At 39.9% G+C, this 24,195-nt stretch overlaps 1 protein-coding gene across 1 annotated transcript in view; it reads right to left on the reverse strand.

Moving 5' to 3' along the window:
• Window positions 1–319: 319 nt before the first annotated feature.
• Window positions 320–24,195, reverse strand: part of LOC121521887 (connector enhancer of kinase suppressor of ras 3-like) — a 65,563-nt gene continuing 41,687 nt past the window's right edge. The window contains exons 3-13 of the mRNA XM_041806081.1: window positions 21,984–22,186; window positions 18,367–18,454; window positions 15,666–15,707; window positions 8,484–8,603; window positions 8,072–8,131; window positions 7,805–7,873; window positions 6,061–6,210; window positions 4,021–4,142; window positions 3,721–3,902; window positions 2,339–2,422; window positions 320–1,188 (exon numbers count right to left, since the gene is read on the reverse strand). Coding sequence (XP_041662015.1) covers window positions 902–1,188; window positions 2,339–2,422; window positions 3,721–3,902; window positions 4,021–4,142; window positions 6,061–6,210; window positions 7,805–7,873; window positions 8,072–8,131; window positions 8,484–8,603; window positions 15,666–15,707; window positions 18,367–18,454; window positions 21,984–22,186 — 1,407 coding nt within the window. The 3' untranslated portion in view covers window positions 320–901. The remainder of the gene's footprint in view (window positions 1,189–2,338; window positions 2,423–3,720; window positions 3,903–4,020; window positions 4,143–6,060; window positions 6,211–7,804; window positions 7,874–8,071; window positions 8,132–8,483; window positions 8,604–15,665; window positions 15,708–18,366; window positions 18,455–21,983; window positions 22,187–24,195) is intronic.

A 24,195-nucleotide genomic window follows, 5' to 3' on the forward strand; every position in this document is an offset into this window, starting at 1 on the left:
CACAATCCCCCCAAGAATCAGAAAAATTCATTCTCTCCCCCCTCTCTTACTCCACCTTTCAGAAGATGTGTGCTGAAACAAGCCGTTCTCAGATTTTCCCCTCATGATGTCATGTGGGGGTTAGCCCCGCCCCCAAGTTCAGTGTGCCCTCCCCTCTTAAAGAAAGTTCCACCCACTTCTCCTGATCCTCCTCTCTGTTCCATCAGGAGAGCCACATCAATTTCCTGAGAGGGGCGGAGTCAGAGGCGGAGTCAGACAGCTCAGTAACATTTAAAGCTACAGACACAGAAACAGTTGGTTCTGAGCAGGGCTGAAACAGAGGGGTTTTTAGACATGCAGAAATCAATACTGGAGAGTTTTTACAGCAACAAACTTCACAGACATGTTTTGGGGACCTCTGAGACCGATATAAACTTGTCTTAAAGGGGTCAAATATGTGACCTTTCAGGGTGCAGTGTGAAGGACTTAGAAACATCTGTGGATAAAATAAGACCATAAAACGACAGCCCTTCCTCTTCATAGAGCGTAGGAGAGCCTGTGGTGGTGGTGAAAACTTGTACTTTCTCTATAGTCATTGGTTTAATCTGTGTAGATAGCTGTTTTAATCTGAATAAATCCTTCTCAGGTACTCACAACTCATTTTCATGTCAAACTATAGAAAACATCATTTTAATCCTTAGACTCACACCTGAAAACATCCTGAGAAAACTGACCTGGTAAATATGAAAAACTAGTACTAGTGAGTCATTTTTAACCTTCTTCACCATGAGATCTTTGAATCCAGACGTTTTTATGGTTTCTTGTCTCTCAGTTTAGGCCTTAAAGATGTCCTGAGGTTGAGAAAGGAGAAAACCTCCTTGTGATGGATCCTGCTGACTCTCTAAACCACATTCAGCCTCGGTCAGTGACTGAGCAGCCGGAGACGGCTCAGCAGACCTCCAAACAGAGACGTGGACTGTTTGTTTACTGCAGCAGAGCTGGTGGACGAGGACTTTTTGGACGCCGCTTCCTGGTAAGGGATGGTGGCGCTGTTGTGCAGGTCAGAGCTGATGAAGCACTGGCTGCCTCTGATGTGGTCGACGCCGCGGACTAAGGGGTGTCCTCTGTAGGGCAGAGGGTAACACGGCTCCTCCTCGGTGATGGTGCTGATCCCCTCGTTACTCAGATATCTGTGCAGGATGCTGTTACCTGAGACGGAGGAGAGGAGACCGCATGAATGAAGGAACTGGAAATCCTTTTCTTTAGTTAGAGATGAGTGGGTTAAACAGTTTATCTGTACCAGTCAGAAACAACATTACTAAAATTACTAGACAGCTCATTAGGTCCACAGTTAGAGTCTCCAGCTGCCCTGCATAAGCCGGGATGTCCTGTATTTGTGCTGGATTTGTTTGGCCTAGTGGGACGCCCCTTGTTCTAGTTTGTACTGATTTTTCTTTGCTGATCCAGGATCAGATCATCTGTCACAGCCAACAGCCCATCATGCATGCATAAAGTGACAGCTGTCATCCAATCACAGCTCTGCTCATCAGCGATACCAACAAACCCCCAATCCTGAAGAACAAGTTTGGATTTGAGAGGCCGTGGAGGAGAGGATGGCCCGACACAGGATGCTGCTGCACAGATGCACCAGAAGGCCATGCTAGCGAAAGGTAAAACCAATATTGATGCATTTTTCTGAGATCAGTGACAACAGAAAATGGCAGAACTGTGCCAAATAAAGCTTCATGAGTGTAAAACAAACCAGACTGGATTCAGGTTCAAACTGAATTTACAACACATGTAAATGAAGGACTTTTCTCTGGCTGTTCTTAAGGACACAAAACAGTCTAAGAAACATCCATGGACAGAAGTGAAGTTGGTAAGTCATGTCTCTCCTTTGGGTTTAAAATCCCTGTTTTGGTATTTTTATTGTAAAGCTTAGTTTTCTACTCTAGCCTTTGTATACGTAAACAACTTAATTACTCAAATCTAAACTACATTAATAACGAAGATGTACAATCATCCCAAACTTGGATTCGAGGCCACAGGTAAAAAAAAAAAAAAAAGAAAGAATTCAACTCTGTCAGTGGAAAACAGTCAAACTGTCAGACTGAAACTCTGCTAACTTTCTTTGTTTCCCACTAACAGCTCTACCCTGGAAGAGAAAGTTCCTCAAGAGTCTCGGTGAGATCAGTTGAGTGGATTCAGCAGCAGCAGCCCTCACAGTTAATAATCAACCAGGTAAAAATTCTAAGCACGCGGCGCTCCTTACAGAGGTTGGTCTGAGGGTGTTAATGAGGCAGACAGGCGACCATTACTGATAACGGTTAGTTAAGAATGTCTGACAGCTACAGCTCACCTTTCCGCCCCTTCAGACTGGGTTTGGAGGAAAAGTCGGACGCTCCTGAGATCTCCACGGGCATGGAGACCGGTCGGGGTTTACCTGCAAACCAATAGGCATGACTAGAGTTAAAAAAGCATCAATAATAATAAAAGAATCACTTTTTAATTTATAAATGTAATAATACAAGAATCATCGTCTTACTTGTTTATAAAAGCTCACTAGCTGCAACCATCAGATTCATTTCTTTTCTTATAAAACAAACTAAAAGTCAGCTTTGGAAGGACCAGGGTAAGAGAGAACTCAGGGTTTACATTAGTGCTGAGAAACAAACATTAACACAACTAGGATAGGCAGCAACGAGGGTTTTGATTGGTCAGATGTGTGCCGCTCTGAAATATAACATCAGAAATATCTAGAAGCTTGCTTTGACTGTCTACAGGTTTCAACAAATCCAATTACATGTAAATGAAGCCCATGGTGATTTATTAGTCCATGCCAGTGATACTCAACATGTGGTTCTTTTGTGATGATTTGTGGCTCTTTTATGTCTTAATATGAAATATTACTCCCCCAGAAAACCTTAAAAAAAGGGAAACTTTGACCTCAGATATAATCCATTGCAAGTCACATTAATTGGTTTGTTTCCCCCATTTTAATTTAATTGTCAACCTTTATTTTTTGTCTGTATATTTCTATTGCCCTTATTTGCAATTTTTTGCCACTTTTAATCAATTTTTACTGGTTCAAGGCTACTTTTATCACTTCTTTTTCCCACTTTTTGCCAATTCTTGCCACTATTATCCAGTTTTTGCCCAATTTTCTCCAGTCCTTGACTCTTTTATCCTGCTTTTTGATTGCTTTTGCCACTTTTCACTCATTTAAGCTACCTTTTGCCATTAAATGACACGTTCTCCCCCAATTTGTACCCCCCTTTGCTGCTTTTTTTGCTCATTCTCCCACCTTTCACTGCCTTTTACCCATTTTAGTCACTTTTCACTCATTTTTTGTCATGTATTTGCCACTTTTTGAACATTTTTGCCACCTGCAACCCATTTTTGTGTCACTTCTCGTCTAACTCTTGCCAGTTTCTGCCCTTTTTGCCATCTTTTCTCCCCTTTGTTGTCACTTTTCACCCAGTTTTTGGCATTTTATGCCTTCTTTACCCTTTTTACCTGCTGTTTGCCCCATTTAATTTATTTTTATTGACACTTTAACCCATTCTTGCCACTATTCACCACTCAGATTGTGGCTCTTGCAAAGGTATTATTCAATAATTTGGCTCTTTGGTTGTCCAGGGTTGAGTAACGCTGGCCTATGCTCTACACCTGAAGGACCAGGGTTTAGTTTAGGACTAATCTATCTCAGTGACCCTCAGCAGTGTAGAAGTGTGAACTCACAGCGTCCAGATGAGCGCTGTCTCAGAGAAACTGGGACAGGTTTGTTGACTTCAGCTGGAGGGCTGACAGACGTCCTCTTGTTCTCCATAAAACTGGAGCGTCGACGAGCGTCTGCGTCCAGACACGAGTTTGGAGACTTGGGCCTCATTTTGACACCAGGAGACACGTTCATGTTCACGTCTCTGCAAAGAGGAGCAAAACAGGAGGAGAGGCATGTTTGTGATGAAGAAAGGATAAATGCAGTGAGGACATATACCTATATCTGAGCACTACACTCAGATATACTAGTGTAGTACTCACTGTGGTTTGTACGGAGCTGCAGGAGGAGGAGGCATGTATAAATCCAGGATGGTTGTCTTTCCTCTCTTCACTGAGGTTTCTGGATGTGGAGATTTGATGAGACCTGGAGCTCCTGGAGAGTTCTGGACAGGAGGAGAGAAAAAGAGATTTCTTCAGGAATACACTAAGTATGAAGTTTTAGATTTGTGTACTCACCAATACCCAGTAAAAATATGCATAGTTATTTTACCTGTAGGGGGAGATTTCTCCACTATAAGGGACAAAGAGGCTCAAGAAAACCAGGGGTAGGGGTAAAAATACAAACAGGATTGACTCTTAGCCTTGTTTGTACTTTTTTGATCATATTTTGAACATTTTTTGTTTTGCTAACAGCGTTTTTAAACACATGAACTTTCTTTCTCTATTGTAGAATGTTTTATTATTTTGTGTGTAAATGGAACAACTGATACTTGAGATTTCTTTAAGATAAGTAATTTGTGCGAATCTGTTTATCATTATTTTCTTTCAGCACCAGACGAGGCTCCTGTTTCCTGCGTTGGCTCCATAATCGCCGACACTTCTCTCAGCTCAGTTTCTCCTTTGTTTGGGTTTCAAAAACACATCTGATGGGCTTTACCACATCTCAGATTCAGAGTAAATGGAGGGTAGTAATGAAGCTGAGGTACAGAAGGGCTGATTTCAGATCTGTTAAAGAAGATTAGACCCTGATGACACAGCTCAGACCTTCGAGGGAACTTTAGACACATATCTGTCCTAAACATACATCCTGGAGCTCTGTCAACACCGAGGCTGATTTGGTGAAATCATGATTGTCACATTGTTGAGTAACTAATGAGTCACCTTCTAAAGATGTCTGACATCAACTCAGCCTGATGTTCTGAGTGTTTCCTGTCGGATTTTTCCAGGATAAGTAAAGAAGGGAGTCTTTGTTCCCACACCGCTCAGAGGAGCAGCAGGCAGAGCGGCTGCTGTGATTTCTGGTTGGTCTAGTCACAAACAGAAACAACTTCACTGAAGAGACGATGACAGACGGGCTGAGGATGGACCAGAGAGGGGGCTTTATTTATCCAGGGGGAGGGGCACGGAGACAAACTCAAGCACATTCAGGCATCTTCAGAATGGTAACCCTCCTGTTAAACCAATCTATCTATTCCTTCACTGAAGCCTTCTCTCACAGCTACCTGTTAATATTCAACAACAAGCTAAAAATACGCCTCAGCTTCTATAGGAATCCTACGGCTGACTGGAGGGTGCAAACATCTCCCAGTGGCCGCCATGATCTCAGCCTCTGCAGCAGCATGCATGGTTGAAGTCAGATTTCAGATTAAAACTAACTTTATCATCCCACAAAGTTAGAAATTTATCTCCCAAAGATAGCATACACCATCATGCATACTGAACATAAAACATTTAATATAAGACAGTGAGTATTAGTAATTTATTCTAAAATAAGTTATGATCTAAAAATGCACAGTATGAGTGTAAAAATGCAAAGAATCATGACAACCAGACTAGGACTGCACTGTGTTAAGGTTAGGTGTTAGTTAAACTGGGTCTCGTGCTTTACATTTGTTCTTTCTTAAAGTTTGCCGTGCAAACGGAGCATGAAGCTCATGTGCTGCATAGAAAGTGTTAATTTCAAAACTCTTGTCTGGTTGAGCTTTTGAGAAAACAGTTAAAAAATGTACATTTAATAGTAAAAAATAACACACAGTAGTTTAGAGAATAAAGAGACAATAAATGCCTAACCACAAAAAAACTAATTATATAAACCAATCGAAGAGGAAGCTTTAAATACAGGTTGCACTTTTACAACCAACGTGTTTAATTCTGCTGCCTTTGTAAAGCACTTTGTAATCTGGATTTTCAAAGTTGCTCTACAAATAAAATTATTATTATTATCATTATTGTAATAATAATATTAATAATAATAATAACAACAGTTATTATTGTTATTAATATCAGAAATGGAGTTGGAAAGACACCACATCGGTGAGTTTATGAATCTGTTCTTTGGTCCCTGGTGTCAGCTCAGCTCACCTGGACACTAGGCGGTCTCCAGCGCAGGTTCTTCAGCGGCGCTGGAGCGAAGCCTCCCGAAATTCCAGACGGCCTCTTCTTCACCACGATGGTCACGCCTCCCGCCTCCGCCCTCAGCTTCTCCACCAGGTGCTTCAACTGCCAGCCCACCTGAGAGTAAAAGAGATGAGCTTTAGTACAGACACCTGGAGCTACAACATGACTGTACAGAGTGGTACTAAAGGATAAAAACTCCAACTCAACTGCCATTAAAGAAACACCGTCAGATCATTAAGGTGCATGACTTCTGAGAATCACTGCTAGAACACCTCAACGAGAGTTCAGTTAAATCCATCATGAAGAAATGAAGGAATATGTCACATGTGTAAATCTGCCTAGATCAGACCGTCCTCACAAACTGAGTGGGCGTGCAAGAAGGAGACTAGTGAGACAGGACACCAAGACACCTATGACTACTCTGAAGGAGTTCCAAGCTTCAGCAGCTGAGATGGAGAGACTCTACAGACAACAACTGTTGGCCGGGTTCTTCACCAGTCAGAGCTTTATGGGAGAGTGGCAAAGAGAAAGACACTGTTGAAGAAAACTCAGATTCAATCAGGACTAGAGTTCACTAGAAGGACTGTGGGAGACTCCATGGTCAAGAGGAAGAAAGTTCTTTGGTCTGATGAGACCAGAATGGAGCTTTGAGACCATCAGACAAGACACTGACATCACTACAAACACACCATCCCCACTGTGGAGCACGCTGGTGGCAGCATCATGCTGTGGGGATGCTTCTCAGCAGCATCGTGCTGTGGGGATGCCTCTCAGCAGCATCATGTGCAGGGGATGCCTCTCAGCAGCATGGTGCTGTGGGGATGCTTCTCAGCAGCCAGCTCTGGAAGGCTTGTAAAGGTAGAGGGTATAATGAATCCTGGAGGACAATCTTATTCAGTCTGACAGAGAACTATGGCATAGAGAAGATTTATTTTCCTGTCAGACAATGAGCTGAAGCATCCAGAGAAAGCTACACAGAAATGGTTTAAAGACAACAAGGGGAATGTTCTGGAGTGGCCGAGTCAAAGCCCAGACCTCAATCCTATAGAGGTTTAGTGTCTGGACTTGAAAAGGGCTGTTCACTCCTGATCCCTGATCACCCTGACAGAGCTTGAGCAGTTTATCAAAGAAAAATGGAGTAAAATTCCAGAGTCCAGATGTTTGATCCTGACTGAGACCTATCCACACAGAGTCAGAGCTGAGACTGCAGACAAAGGAGACTCTAAATACTGACTAGAAGAGGAAATAATTATGCAGTCACTTATGTGTCATTACGGATTTTTATTTAGTTGACATTACTTTGTTGGAATCTGTTTTTTGGTCAAAAAGCCTAATTCTATTGGCCATGATCGATTATAAAAACAATAAAAGGTTAAAACGTTCAAGGGGGAATCCTTTTTTATAGGCCCTGTATTTATTGGTATATCAAAATGGTATTCGTGTGGATAAAACTGCCTCAATGTCAGAAATCCATCCCATCAGTCAGGAGCAGCTGTCAGGCCGTGGTCGGCCACTGTGTGACAGGCTGAAAGTCATCCAGACTTCTGAGTGAGTCATAGGACTAAAACTCCTGTCTGAATCTCAGTGAAAATCATTCAGTGAACGTGCAGCTTAAGAAGGACCTGTGATGTAAAAAGTGCTTTGAGTAGTCAGACCATACAAGCTCAAATTCATGTACCATTAATAAAAAGAGCAGACAATGACTCACCACTGTCTGTCTGTTGACCTGAACGACTTCATCTCCAGCATGAATCCTCTGAGTTTTATCTGCAGGAGACTGAGGAGCAGAAATCACAGCGTCAGACTCACAAACCAGAGAATTAAGTCCTCAAACACAGATTAACTTTATCTTTACTGCTCAGAATGTGTCTAAGTTTGAGAAATGATCAGAATGAATTGTTTTCATGCTTCTGTAGTGCCGTATAAAAGTGTTTAAAGATCTGTTTTACTGAGGAGGACCCAGCAGCAGACTCACGTTCTCCGTAGTTCCAGTGATGACATGAAGGCCGTCATAGGTGGATTTGATGTAAATACCCTGTAAGATAAAACAGTGGCTGGTGTTTAAGAACATACACGAGTCTTCTATATAAATCTCTCTATAATCTCCTCCTGCTGTGGTGGTTTGGAGGTTTTCCTCCTAGGCCTACATCTGTTTCTCTTTTAGACTCGGTGCTGATTGTGGTTCATGCTGCAGCCGTAAACTACCTGTTAGTGTTTCTCGGGGGAAGTCGGTTTGAGTTGTGGGTTTTTTCTTTTTTCAGTACTCGGCATTTATCTGACAGAGATGTCCCGCTGATACGGTCTGGATGTGAACGATGACGTCTGTCCTACATTTGGACTGTGCATTCTTGTCTTAATGTAGTTAAACATCTATTTTCTGAGCTCACCAGTCCCTCCCCGGGCTTCACATTGGTGATGTGCACCTCCTCCAGACACGACATCTCACTCTTGGAGGGGTCAGACGTTGCCTGCACTGTCTTCTCACAGACGCCGTTAAGAGCTCGGGACTGAAACACACAGGAAGAAAGGAGAACAGTTCGATTAAAATAAGCATTTGTTTTTCAATCATTAATGCAGGAAAAAGACTGAAGAATCTGCACAAAAGTCTCAAAAAGCCTGGATTTGGCTGGTCTATTTCCAAGCAGGTAAAGACAGGAACCTGGTCTCAAGCTCCCTAATATACCCAAGCCTCCAGGCAGTGTCCCAGGACTGGAAAACAATTTAACAAACTGCATAATAACAACAAGGGGGTCACGTTATGAACACTGCCTTCTAACACTGAAAGACAGGTCTGGAAGCAGCAGGCCATTTTTTAGGTTTACTCCCTTCCTAGTGAAAGTGTGATAAAATGAGGATTCAACTTGTGAGTCTTTTCAATGAAACCAGCCCTCCACAGCTCTATTAACAGTAGGGGTGTAACGATTCATCGATCTGGATCGATATATATCGATTGTTTGCATTTCCAAACTCATTTAACCAGTACAGATACTGATTACTACAGGTTTTTTAATTGTTGACGAAGTTCAAACAGACACATGGCCAGGACAACCGTAAATCTATCTTTTATACTGCTGTTGCTCTGCTTTTTTCTCTTCTTCTGCGTCACCATGATGCAGAAATTAGGGGTTGACTGATATTGGTTTTTCAGGGCGGATTCGGATTATTAGTAGTTCATGAGACTGATAATCGGTATTTAGACCCAATATGCATTTATCTTGACCTTGCAAAAGTAAAACTGCATGATCAAAAAACTGAAGGCAAATAAAATATTTATCCCCAGCTCTATCAGTATGAGAGACAACTCAAAGCAATACAGTAGAAGCTGGAAAACAGGAAGTGATGTCATGAATTGACTGTGTCAGTAGCGCCCAAGCTGAAGTGTTGATTGGCTGGCACTCATGTGACATCTAGCCAATCAGATTGTGTTGTATAAAAGACATTAGTTGAGACTGTAGAGCAGTGTTACTCAACCCTGCTCACCAAAGAGACAAATGTATCAAAATACCTTTGAAAGAGCCATATTCAAAGAAGTGAAAAGTAGCAAAAATGGGTTAAAGTGGCCAAAAATAGGTGAAAGGGGTTAAAATAGGTACAAGGTGGCAAAAACTGGGTGAGAAGTGATTAAAAAAATTGGTAGGAAAGTGGCAAAATGGGAAAGAAATGACAAAAAAAGAGTTACAGATGGCAAAAGAATGACCTAAAAGCAGCAACAATGTGGCAAAAATGAGTAAAAAGTGACTAAAATGGGCAGAAAGCAGCAAAAAGGTGGAGAAAATTGGCAAATTTGGGAAACAAGGAGCTTGAATGGGTAAAAAAGAGGCCAAACTGTGAAAAAGGGCAAAAATTCGACATATGTGGAAAAAGTAGGTGAAAAGTGGCAAAAGATGTGGGGAAAATGGGCAAAATTAAGCAAAAATAGATCAAAAGTGGGAAAAAACGAAAAAAGGGGCAAAAATTGCAAATAAGGGCAATGGAAATATACAGACAAAAAATAAATGTTGACAATTTAGTTTGACAGTTTAAGCCTACTGTAGAAGTGTGGGACTAAACTGATTAATGCAATTTGAAACAGATATTTTCTGACGTCAAAGTTACTCTTTCTTAAGGTTTTCTGGGGAATGATATTTCAAATTATGACATAAAAGAGCCATGAGTTGAGTATCGCTGACTGACAAAGCCAGAGGGGAAGACTCTCTGCACTGTGGGATCAAAGAACTGCACCTTTTGAATACTTAATTTGATCAGTTATCGATCAAATAAAATGCAGAAATGGATAATTTTCCAATTGTCAACCATTAGCCTCAATAATCGGTCATGACGATCGGTCTACCTTAAGCTTCATAGACCAAAGTGCAGCTGTTACAGATAGGAACAGGATCTGACCATTGGCCCTGTTACAGCTGTCAAATATCAGGATTTAGCACCAATATGGCTCTTGTAAAAGTTCAACTGTATCTGACTGTTTAAATACCATAGGAGGAGTTTTCAGTCCTCAAAACATGCAGGCATTATCCAACACAGTGTCCAAACTGTACTGACATTTTTCTAAATCATTTGCAAAATTCAGTCTGCAGGATTTTGCCTTCCAGTTAAGGTGGCTTAGTTCCTCTTAAATACACCTTTAGTAACAAATACATGAACCTTTTTAAAGCTTTGGAACTTTTAAATTCTATGAATCATTAAAATAACAGAGATTTTATCATTTTATAACACATGGGACTGAAAAATAAAGAAGTATCAAGATTTCAACAATGGATGTATCAGGTTAACATCAGTATCAGCCTTCAAACATCAGCTATCATCCAAATTAAGTGGTACAAACAGATATCAATGTTTATCCATTTAGTATATATATCTGCTGAATCAAATGAGATTTTATGGCAGTTAAAGTGACCTGTTTGCCAACTCATCTGATTTATGGTCAAACAAGCACTATCCAAAAAGAAGTATTTAAAAAAACAGCGTCATTGGCTAAACTGTTCCTGCTGCCCTAATAACAATCAGAGCATCTCTAATTCTAATATCCTTGGACCCTGTGTTAGATATCACTTATTTATAGCCTGAATAGAATGTAGAGTACAATAAAATCTTTATCTTGAAGAAAACAAGGCAAGAAAAAGGCAGAGAAGAGCTTTTATGCTCAATCGTTTCTGTCCAGTGATGAAAAGCCTCGGTTCTTAAAAATCAGTCTGGAAATCAGAGTTGCAGCCTACTGTAGTCTAAGAAAGCTTTCCTCCTCTGCATCCTTTTCATGAGGGAAGGAAAGAAACATAAAGGCCAACATACTCCTAAGTATTTCAGTGTTAAAGCTCTTCATGCTGCAGTTCAGTAGCTGTTGGTCTCGTTGAACACAAACAGGAGAATCTGCTAGAAGCCTGAGGCCTGCACAAACAGTCCTCAGCGTCATGTTATCATTATTCTGAACCCTGCAGCCCAGCAGGGGATCTGAGGTCAAGGAAAGCAGGGAGGAAATTACAAGTAAACAAGAAAAACATTCTACTCAGAGAAGTTAATCCCCGCATTTCCTCTTGATTGCTTTGCAAATTTTAATAGTTTTTCAGCCTGGTTTACAAAAACATATCAACAAGTTCTGTTAACACACTAACTCTACTGTTGCTCTGGCTGTGATGGTTTGTTGTTGTTCTCAGGCTTTATCGTTCTCTGCAGCGCTTCCCTCAGTGTCACCTGCACAAACAAACTGAACCCCAGCCTCTCACACAGTCACAGCACAGAGGTGCCTCTGCATCACTGCTGGAGTTTCTGAATGAGAACTATAGATGTGCTCAGGTCAGGAGGAAGAGAGTGTTCAAGTGTTTGTAGGGAATTTCAGATCAGTGTTAATTTTGTCGACTAAAACTATGACTACAAATGTTTGTCAAAAGCTTTTTTTCCAAGAGAAAGTCTAGACTAACTTTCTCCTGCTCTATGACGTCACCTCTGCCGATCTCACTGGACAAACAATTGTCCAAAAACTGATTTTATTTTCCATTATCATAGACTTCAGTTCATATTAGTAATGAATTTGGAAAAAAAGCGCTACTTGGTTGATGAGACGATACGATATATCACCAGGCAAAATATCGCGATACTATGCTGTATCGATTTTTTCTCCCACCCCTACTAAAAGTATGTCTAGTTTTCGTCAAGATGACTAAAACTAGACTAAAATGTAAATTAGTTTTCATCTGACATTTAAAATCTGTGATACTTCTCCACTGTGGGTAAATCTGTCTAAAACCAAATCATCTGTATCTATTCTCCCTCTCAGCTGTAGAAAGCAGTGAGTGAAGAGAACACATGACCATGGTTTGGTACCAGATTTAGGCAAAAGAATAAATGCTTGGACTAAAAGTAAAGAGTAAAATGTGAGGACTTTTTATGGACTAAAACTACCAATCAAACTTTATTTATATAGCACCTTTCAAACAAATTCAGTTGCAGTTCAAAGTTTTTTACAGGAATGTACAAAAGTGACTAACAAAAGGTAAAATGGTATAAAGGTTTAGAGCAGGGGTGTCAAATTCAACCACAGCAGGGGCCGGATTCTGGATTTAGGTCTGACCTGAGGGCCTAACAGGGTCAACATTTAACCATAAACTGTCCACCTCATTTTCACCAGTTATACAAAATGAAAAAGCACTGATAAAAAAAAATCATTTTGAAAAAAAAAGGTGAAAACAATGAGTTTAAAGCTCAAGAAAATCATATTAAAAAGTGAGATAAAAGGTCAAAACACAAATTAAAATTATGTTTTTTAGTAAAATTCATGATTTTGGAAAGTCAGAATGTGAGATACATAAAATCTGAAATCATGAGCTTACAAGGTAAAATATGAGTCAAAATTTTAAATTGTGGGTCTAAGGGGTAAAAATATGAGATTACACAGCCAAAATTAGGGGTGGTCCAGATAAGAGGAAAAAAAAATGAAATAAGTTAAGGTCAAAATATGACTTAAAATTTAAAACTATGACTCTGAAAGGTCAAAATATGATATAAGAAGTAAAAATCATGAATTGAAAAGTCACAATTTTGAGAGACATGAAATGAAAAGACAATTTTTCTTTTTCCAACATTCCTGGCTTTTTATCTCTTGATTTTCACTCTTTACTTTTTTCAGATTTTGATGACTTTAACAAAGATATTTCAAATCATCAAGGTTAAATTTACATTTTTATACTGGAGAAAATCTGCAGACCTCATACCGGAGGGCCAGCAATAATGGAAATATGCTATGATCTTGCGGGCTGTATATTAGGCCTGGGCGATATGGCCTAAAAATCATATCACGCTATTTTTCTTGCCTTTGATGACACGGTATTATATCACAGTATTACAAAATTAAAAAGAGATAATGCTTTTTAATCCAAATTCAAGTGTTATTAACCCCCTTCTCCTTTGATGGCATACTCAATTTATCTCCAAGTATAGGAACACAGAAAACGTTTTTTTTTTTCAAAGTCTCTCTAGGTTTACTTCTGTCTAACTGCACTCTAAGTTTCGTATTTCATCTCTAACCTGATGAGGTGTGTTAAGCTGCTAATGACTTTAACACATTTCCTAGTGAAGGTGTTCACAATAAAGCATTTCAGAAAAATAACAGACTTTTATTTTGAAGAGCTTGATGGAAGTATTGTGTTTAGCATTGAGTTAGGTTAGCTTTGGCTGCTGTACCGGGGAATATGGTTAGTTTACAGCAGCTTTTCTGACCTCATTTAACATTGTAGCCTGGATCTTTGACTCACTGTGGACTCAGAAAAGAAAGTCATAAGTTAAAACAGACTTTTAAATGGTTGTTTATGCCGTTGTAAGAGGAAGAGCTGCAGCGCTGGCCTCTGCGACCAGCCAAAGTGCCTGCACTAGCCCCAGGCAGGCTGACTTAGTTGCAGTACAGCCGTCAGACTTTGAGAGGAAAAAACACGTTTTTCTGCCTGCTAACTCACACTGAGGCAGATACGATGACGTCATTAACAAGCGTTATCACGATTGGTCGGTAGAGTCCAAATCTCTACCGTAGGCCAAATTTATATCATTTATACCGTCTACCGCATATACTGTGTACTCCTACCGTATATTACCGTACCATGGGATTTGGCCCCCAGGCCTCGAGTTTGACATCCCTGGTTTAGAGAGTAATGCGCACAAAGTAATTCAATAACACAACTAGAAAAGCACTCAGAGAGCGCAGACCTCCGCTATTAGCCCTATCTCCCATTAGTGCAGAATCCTTTAAAAAATTCCTGGATGCAGATGGTGATCCGGATCACTCCCAAAATCTAATCAGTTCTTCCTTATGCCATTTCTGACATTTCCTAAAAATTTCATCAAAATTCGTCCACAACTTTTTGAGTTATGTTGCTAACAAACAAACTAACTAACGAACAAACCCATTTAAAAAGAAACATTAAAATTAGCATAAAAAAACTCATAAAAATAATAACAAAACAATGATAAAAGATACACCATTCAAAATAATTCAAAGCCCAAAAAACTGGACAGAAAAACATAGATGATCATAACTAGGGTTAAATAAAAACCAAAAAAAAAAACCCTTGATTAAGATTTAGGATGTTTTAAGATAAGAAATAGAATAAAGTAGAACAATTATTGTGATAGCAGGTATAGTCATAAAATTTTAAATCATAAATAAATAAATGAGTTTGCAGCTTGTGTTGTAATATCTAGACTACGACTAAAAAGGATAGAAATGACTAAAATGTCACTAAAACTAAAAGGCATTTAATCTAAAGACTAAGACTGAGACAAAAATAGCTGTCAGAATTAACACTGATTTCAGCAACACTGCCATAACACAGCTCTGCTGTCTCCACGCTTTGAGATGCTTTTTCACCTCCGTTACTACAGCCATCACCTTGTCCTCTTCTTCTCAAGAGGAGGAAGCTGGGATGGAGCCAACCCGACTGAAAAGATACTGACCAGTTCATGTTGGACCAGCGGGGTAACTAAAGTAGCTAACAACGAGGAGACGTTATGTTATGATGCATTCAAGGTCAGCGCAGTAAAGGAATTATAGGGTGAAGAAAATAAAACTAAAATATATTAAAATGTATTATTCTGTTTGTTTTATTTGTACAAAAATGAAGGAAAAAAGACTATGAATTATGGATGAAACAGCACTGACAGATAAGAAAATGAAGCATTCCTGTTTGCAGTTTTTTTAATCTATCAGGACACTGAGAGAGTCATCCGTCCGTCTCGCTGCGTTTGCAGAAAAGCTTCAATAAGACCAGGATGTGTTTTTACTGATACAAGCTTTTCCCTGTGGATTTATGATGCCTGTTGTCTTATTAGAAACCGATGAGGACTGAGAGTGATTTAACATCAGCTGATTCAGGATTCTGGGAACATCAACACCGCCAACAAGAAGTTTTATCTGAGACAGGAAGAGGATGGTTCTGACTGAGCTGAACAAACAAACCTGCAGATTCACACACACGCACACACAGCCAACACGAGGGGACAGGAAAAGGAAATGTCTGTGTACGTATGGGCCGTGTGCTTGTGTGTCTTCAAACATGCAACCCAGAGGGAAAAAGAGAAGCTATACTCACCACTTCCAGAATCTTCTCCTCGATCTCGTAAACAGTGCAGTCCTGCAATTAGAAGAGACACTAAGTCTGACGTCTACAAACATCTGAGAGTTTATCACAAACTGATATAAGTCCAGATAAAACAGGGTATAAAAAAAGAAGAAACTGATGATAAAGACTTCTTTATCCCCCATATACTAATGCTTTAAATGGATTTTAACCCTTAAAAAAATGCAGAAAAAACTGTATAATTGGTCGTTTTCACTCAGGCATGTTAGTTGATCAGACACTTCTGATTTGTGTTGGCATTAACTGTGGGCATCATGGCTCATTATTCCATTTATTTAGAGAATACCCAGCCCTTTCTAAATGGATTACAAAAATTCCTGTCTCAATCCCAAGGCCCTGCATAGCCTGTCTCCTGCATATATAATCAATAACTGAGTTCATCTTCTACCAGCTGCCTTCTTCAAACATCTGATAAAGGCCTTCTAGTGTAGAAATTTTAAATCCAGAGGTGACTGTGCATTTGCAGTAGCAGCTCCTAAACTCTAGAACAGTTTTTCTACATAACTGCTAAAGCCAACCTCACTTAAAATAAGAGGAAGCAATTTTCTAATACAAAAATGTTCTTGACCTGCATCCAAAATGTAGAAATATTTGATTTTCTTTTCTCAGGAATGCTCCGTGACCCAAATACCCAAATGTCACATGTATGACCACAAACTGTAACAGACACATATTTTATTTAGTAAAATTAGGGAGGATGTTGTCCACATAAGGACATGCTAGAGAGGCTGAAGCCTGAAGACAGTGTTATCTGATTTAGACATATTTAGAGGGGGAATTTTAAGAACATAATTGGAAGATCACCCTCTTTATAACCAAAACAGCAAGCCCACTGTCTTGATAAAAAATGGGTAAATTCTAAAGTTATCCTATCATATGAGACTTTTTCCTTTTCAGAAACCTGTCTGTGTGAAGAACTCCGAGTGTGGTGAACAAAAAGGAAGGAATCAGCGGGAAAGCAAATATTTGAGAAATGACAGCCTACAGGAGAGTGAAACCAGAGGGAGGGACAGCGAACGCCTCCCAGAGACACTGAGAGGATTCCTCCTGTGGTCGCAGAAATAACAGCTCCCTGTAAACGGGCTGACAAGATGATTGCATGATAGTACAGTGGGGAGACGCCTTCAAACTGCAAAAACCTCACACATCGGGAGACGACACGCTGCAAGAAACATCGAAGTGGACAGTCAACAACACACTGCAAGAAACATCCAAGCGTGCAATCACAACAAGCTTCTAGAAAACATCCAACTGTACAATGTCCCACTGCAAGAAACATCCAACTGTGCAGCCAACAACACGCTGCAAGAAACATCCAGCTGTTCAATATCCCACTGCAAGAAACATCCAACTACACAATGTCCCACTGCAAGAAATATCCAACTATACAATGTCTCAAGGCAAGAAACATCCAACTGCACAATGTCCCACTGCAAGAAACATCCAGCTGCACAATGTCCCACTGCAGAAACATCCAACTGTACAATGTCCCACTGCAGAAACATCCAACTGTACAATGTCCCACTGCAGAAATATCCAACTGTACAATGTCTCAAGGCAAGAACCATCCAACTGCACATTGTCCCACTACAAGAAACATCCAACTACACAATGTCCCACTGCAAGAAATATCAAACTGTACAATGTCCCACTGCAAGAAACATCCAACTACACAATGTCCCACTGCAGAAACATCCAACTGCACAATGTCCCACTGCAAGAAACATCCAACTGCACAATGTCCCACTGCAGAAACATCCAACTGTACAATGTCCCACTGCAGAAACATCCAACTGTACAATGTCCCACTGCAGAAATATCCAACTGTACAATGTCCCACTGCAGAAACATCCAACTGTACAATGTTCCACTGCAGAAACATCCAACTGTACAACGTCCCACTGCAGAAACATTTAACTGCACAATGTCCCGCGAGAAAAAAAAAACTTTTTGCATCTGCTGATTCCAATTATCCTTGATTGGTAATCTAATGGTATTAGCCAATAATATCATGCATCCCTAGTTCTAATATCACCAGTATAATGGTATTTCTTGAGAAAAAAAAGTCATAATTTTTGACCGCTGGTAGCTTATTGTAAATGCTAGCACTTGTCTATTCAGGGGGCTAGAAAAGTGCTATACAAGTTTAAATCTATTAACTATTTACCAATATCAGAGAGAGTAATGTGTATTATACATTTCACCCTTAATTAAACACCACACCATCATTAATATCAAGGCTCTGAAAACACTGAGTAGGAAACGAAGTTTTTAGTTTTAACAATAGTTTTCAAACAGCCAGGCTGATGTTAGGGGAAGATGAAGGAATGAAGAAAAATAGTTCAAATGTAAAGTTAATTCCTCTTATTTGTTTATTTAACTCTGATATCTGACAGAGAGTCATCATCAGAGCAACTCTGAGCGGGTAAACAGAAGTTATCAGCTCCATTATCAAAGCCTGAAATAAACAGTAAAACATGAAAAGTCCAACATCAGTCCATGACCTTCCCTCTTTCTCTGATGACTCTCCAACACAAGCTTCACACAGAAAACCTTGGAGATGATGATAATGGAGCAAAACAGAATATCAGTCTCAGGAAAAAAGAAGACAGCCACAGTGAGAAGAGAAGAGCGATGACTGAGCCTCACTGACCTTCTGCACTGTGGAGGTGAGCTCCAGGCACAGCTGGATGATTCTGCTCTTGGTGGAGGTGAAGTCGTTGGCGCTCGTCAGAGGAGTTCTGCACAGAGAGACCAGTCATGTTACAGTGAGATGACCATGAGACCTGCTGGGATCATCAGGAGTGGATTTACAACACTGAAAACAGCAGGGATGCAGGATATTATCAGTATGACATGAATATCTGCAGATATCTACCTATATTATTGCTAATAAAATCTGCCTTTATCAGCTGTAAAGATCAGGCGTATAAACAAATAAGTTTGTGCATCCCAGCAAACAGGCTACACATTTTCCAAGATTCACTAAGATGGCCAAAAACCTGAGATACTCCTCAGCTGAAGTCTTTAAGTCACACTACAAATGTTCAGGTACTTATAAAGATTAATCTGAACTTTAATAATGTTAAAAACAGACCAGATTTAATATTTGAACCAATCTCTGAAGCTGAAGGTGTTTGCGTGGGAGCGACCCGATACACGACAGGCGTCAGGTGTCATCAGTGCAGTAAATGTGAAACAGCTGCAGTGAGCAGGAATGTTCTTCAAGCTGAAACAAGCTGAGAGGAGCTGAAGGATTCACACCGTGGAAAGCTGACAGACATACACGTGTTAACAAGGAGCACCACTAATAACTGAGAGCTGCTGGGTTTTCTATTTACACATGTAGTGACCATTTCAACACTCATCACAGAGGCTGGTCAGACAACACAGAGAGGAATGCTGGTCACACTTTCCTCCACTGATCACTTTTAAAAACACATTTTTAATGAAAAGTTAAGGGCCTGCAAGCATAATCCCTTATCTGTGAAATAGTTTGTTTGGTAGCTTGTTTTAGTTATTTTCTTTAATATGAATTAGTATACTGAAGTCATAAACCAGCCAGTCTCTGGAAATTAAAATACAGTTTGCCATATCATGGCTAGCCTGGTTTATTTTAAAGCTGCAGTATATCATGTTTGCACTATCTTTGTACAAGCTAAGCAGGAAATATGTAGGCCAGGGCTGTACAGTGTGACATATATGTCGCAAATGCTACAAGAAAATTGGTCTGTGCTAAGAGGTTTTCTCTCCTCATCGCACAGGTGCTATGACAAAGTTAGAGGTGTGTGAATGCCAGACGTGCAGATAAGACTTTCGGTTTTACTTGTTGCTCCAAAAACTTCACTCCACTTTGATTTGAGATTTGAATTTCATGCCCAGTCCATTTATTTCTTATTCCTGGTACATTTTAGACTCAAGTGGAATGTTATTTCCTCTAATAATAAGTAATCCTGTGCTTCTGAAGCGTGAGCGGCCATTCTCCACAATGGTGAGAGAGTGGCCTCAGAGCTCAGAGCGTACGCAGTACAGGTGTCATTATGTTGAAGAGAAGTGCTGCTACAATCCCAAGTTTTATTTAAAGGCACGTAGGCTAGGCGATGTTAAAAGTGTGTATCTGCTAGCTTACTTCTCTGTTTGCCTCGCCTTTTCCAATTACGCACTGATGGTCGCAGTGAGTTGGCTGTCAGTGAGAGGACAGAGTGCTCAGTCTTCGCTAACTTCTGATTAAGAATTAACAGAGCTGGCTTTACGCTGCAGCTGTGTGGAATACAGATCTCAACCTATCAGATCTGTATTCCTCACAGCTGCAGCGTAAAGCCAGCTCTGTTCTCCATGACTGCTCTCACCCTTCAAATTCAGAGTTCCAACTTTTTCGCTCAGGTTGTCGCTTTGTTGCTCCTAAAGGGAGAACAAAACGCTACAGGAACACTTTTGTACCTGCAGCTATTGCACTTCTCAACCAAATAAGCACAAAATGATGCACTTTAACTAGAAAAGAATTTGTATTATTTCAGAGAGCCTTCAAAAACACTTAAGCACTTTTAGAGAATTATTTTAGAATGGATGTCGTCTAGAGCACTTTATCATGACTTGATTGAATTCTTCAGTGTTTGTTTTGGCATTTTAATGTCAGCTTTTAATGTATTTTGTGGATTGTGTCTTGTATTGTATTGTATTGTTGTTGTTGTTTTTTGTCTCTTGGACGCTGTACTCCTGTCTGCACAACAAATATACCCTTTAGGGTACTAATAAAGAACCTTGAACCTTGATTGAAGATTAATGTGTAAAAAAATGCATGTTTTACTCCACTAATATCATAGCTGCTTCTGTTTGGTCAACAAGCTAATACGCGTCTGAATGTAGCATACATTAGCTCTATAAACATCAGACCCTAGTGTGAAAGTACGATATGGACCAAACTCTTAACAGAGCTTAATGAGTGTCTAATAATGTTTAGAATATTTTCCTATTACTTTGAGTATCAGTAAGTTTATAAGGGGTGTCCAAACAACTGTGGCCCTTGGTCCTTTTGAATTGGCCTGCAAGAAATCCATTAAAAAAGACCCACATAAGAACATAAAACTTCACTATATTTCTTAGTTTGACTAGGAATGCACAATATTGGGGTTTATGGGATATTTACAAATTAAATTTAGCTGGTATCAATACCAATATATAAATGTAGTTTAGACCTAACACTTCAGTCCTTGAAACATAGTTTAAGGATGAACAAAGAAACATACTTCAGTCTCTAGAACACACTAAAGTTTAAGTAATAAGGATGAACACAGAAAAGACTTCATCTGTCTGCTGGTCCTGTCTAAAGTAGAAAAATATTGATGAATACAAACAAAAGGATTCCATCAACAGATGCAGCACTAACTGAGCTCATTTGCTCCTCTGTCTGATCTCTAGGTCTGATTTCCAAATCATACTGCTCTAATCATCTTCAAGCACCAACACCTCTGTAAAGTTAGTCAGCTTCCAGCAGTTTGCTCTTGTTTTGTGTCTGAATGTGGAGATGAACCATCAGCATCTCTTCTCTATGATTGGCTGTTTGCTTTGGTAGACATTAATGAGAGCTGTAATTTAGGCTGTTTTGGTTTTGTTTTTCCCAGTACATTCACTTACTAAACTTATATTTTGGTTACATGTTGGGTTTATAGCCCTAACAAACATTTTCTTGTGCTACAGGTTTTGTGTTCTGTGCTACAAGATTGTCAACCTCTGTAGCACCAGCGCTATGGGCAAAAAAAGTTAATATACAGCCCTGTTAAGTAATCAAACTGGCATTTAAAGGGTTACAATCCTCAAAATGATTGAATGTTTGGTAGTTTTGAGCACAGCTGAAGTTGTTTAAGGGGTTTATGCAAAAAAAGCAGAATAAGTATTAATCTGTGAAGTTTTTATAGCAGTTTTTTGGAAGTGGACATTTTTGTCCTTAATGACTCTAAAGGGTAGTAAATTAAAGCGATGCCTGAGGGTTAAAAACCTCATGGAGTACACTGTCTCCACTGCTTGGGTCTGAACTGCAGCTTTACATGATTATCATGAACCTAGCTCTTATAAAATGTGTGCATTTATAAACCAGAGCATCTAAAGTCATGAGGCTTAGACATGAAAGCATAAGCAGTCCTGTATGAACCTGCTTCTTATACGTCTCTGATGGATTGATTGGCATGTTTAATAAAAACAGGAATCCAGCTTTTTCCCTCTGTCTGGTTTGTAAATACACCATGGATCATAAAAGAAGGTGTTAGTGCGTACCTGTCAAGCCAGCCCAGCAGACTCTTGGCGGCTCCAATCAGCTCCATCACGGCGGTCAGGAACTCGTTGGTGGGCTGATGGGAGATTTTGCTGTTGTAGATGGGATTCTTCCTGCGCTGCGACACGGCGCTGTTCAGATTGTGATGAGCCGCCCTCATCTTCCCCACCAGAGTCTTCAGATTATCTGACTCCACACCATAGTTCTGTTCAGATAAAATACAAAATCAGAGATTGATTCCACAGAAAATCAATAAAATATTGACATAAAGAAACCTTGAATGTTAGCGTGATAGCGTCTGTAGTGTTAGCTGTGAAATTAAAGCTTCACTCTGTTCTCTGCGAATAACGTCTGATTTCTCTTCTAGAATTTCCTCTAAGTCTGTCATTTATAAATCTCAGTGATTTCTTGATTAATAATTGGATACTTATGATATGAAAAATCAGGAAGAACTGACAAAACCATGAGACATGTCAACCAAATACCAGCATCAGACCTTCCCATCCTACAGAGGAACAAAGTTTTTCTCATGACCCCAACATCAACCCCACCCCCGGACCAAAACATTCACCCACATTCCTTCAAACTGGTCACCATGGTCATGATCCTCCTCCCTGGAGCCAAATCAAACCCAGAGAGAAGTAGTGGGACAGAGTTTATTAAAGACAGCAAGGGCTGGGGCAAGCAGGTGGTCTAGTGGTTAAAGGCGCTCCCCATGTACACGAGCGGCCCGGGTTCGAATCCGGCCCGAGGCCCCTTACCGCATGTCTCTCCCTGACTCTTGACCCTGCTTCCGATTCTAACCACTGTTCTCCTCTATCTAATCAAGGCACAAAAATGCCCAAAAATAAATCTTTAAAAAAAAAAAGACAGCAATGGTAAAGAATAAAAATTTAAGATGAGGACATGGATCTGGGGTTACTCTGATGAATAAAAATGTGTTTTAAAGTATGGAATTAGGCTTCTAGTCACTGATCACAAAAATCAAAGCATGATATCAGACTTTGACAGTATCTGATGCACCGATATTGGTTTACAGATTTATAATAAATACTAACATTGATAATCTTGCTCTGAACAAGCCCGGGTTTTTGGCTATCACAGGATAATTTGTAAAACACCCTCCTTCACACCACAGTGAATCCACAGCCTGTGTCTTCTTCAAATGTTACATTCTTCCGGTTTACTCTGAGCTCTCTTCTGATTGGTTCTCCTTTAGGAATGATTATTTCCTCATCCAGACTCTAGATTGTCTCCACAGATGACTGCTGCACATGTTAGTCGCTCTATCACTCAGCTCAACACACTTTCTCGCCTCAGGCACCTCAGATGTTAGAGGTGTTGGGACGCTCACAGCCAATCAAAACATCTGAAGCTAACTCAAGATCCACCTATCGACTCACTGATCTGTCAAAAATATTCATGTATGCACCTTAATCAAACATGACACATGGCAGAGTCATGTTTCAGGTCAACTTAAAAAATCATGTCAGAGGTAAAAAGAGCTTGGCCCCCAAGCATCACACATCAGGGTTTTTCTACTGAGGAGGTTTTAGATTTATATAGGTGGGCTTTCCTGTTACACTGCTGTAGGCTGGGGGGACAGTACTTTATCGTCCACGGAGGTATATACAACAAAAATTAGAAATAAATTCTTGACTCTAGTACGTCAAACAATCTCTTACATCAACTGTAGAGAAACAGAAAGCAAACGCCCATAAATCTGAACTCTGAAAACTGAATTCTCGCTCTACATACAGTATTTCAGAGATGGACATTCCTTAATTAGTGAGGATGCTGAGCATCCACACTACTGATATTCACGTCGGCCATTTTGTTTGCTTTTGGCTATTTTAGGCTATTAGGCTATTTTTATCCTTTTTTGAGCTATTGAATGCCATTTTCAGCTACTTTTATGCCATTTTATGGTTTTTTTTTTTTTTTTTTTTTTTTTTTTTTTGCTATTTTCAGCTATTTTTGTGCTTTTGGCTATTTTCAGCAGTTTTTCCACAATTCAGCGCTCAGTATCCCCACACAATTTCAGCTGAAATTGCAATTTTGATCTAGTATTCCACATAAAACCTTTAAAACCTCAGTCAGATACACTTCACCAATCAATAAACTGACCTAGAGTTTCTTTACATTCTTGAGTTTATCAGATTCGGGTTCTCCAGATTTTTAAAGTTATGTAAATCACGAGTAAAATCAAATACT

This window comes from Cheilinus undulatus, linkage group 14 (genome assembly GCF_018320785.1).
Source record: "Cheilinus undulatus linkage group 14, ASM1832078v1, whole genome shotgun sequence".
Taxonomy (NCBI): domain Eukaryota; kingdom Metazoa; phylum Chordata; class Actinopteri; order Labriformes; family Labridae; genus Cheilinus; species Cheilinus undulatus.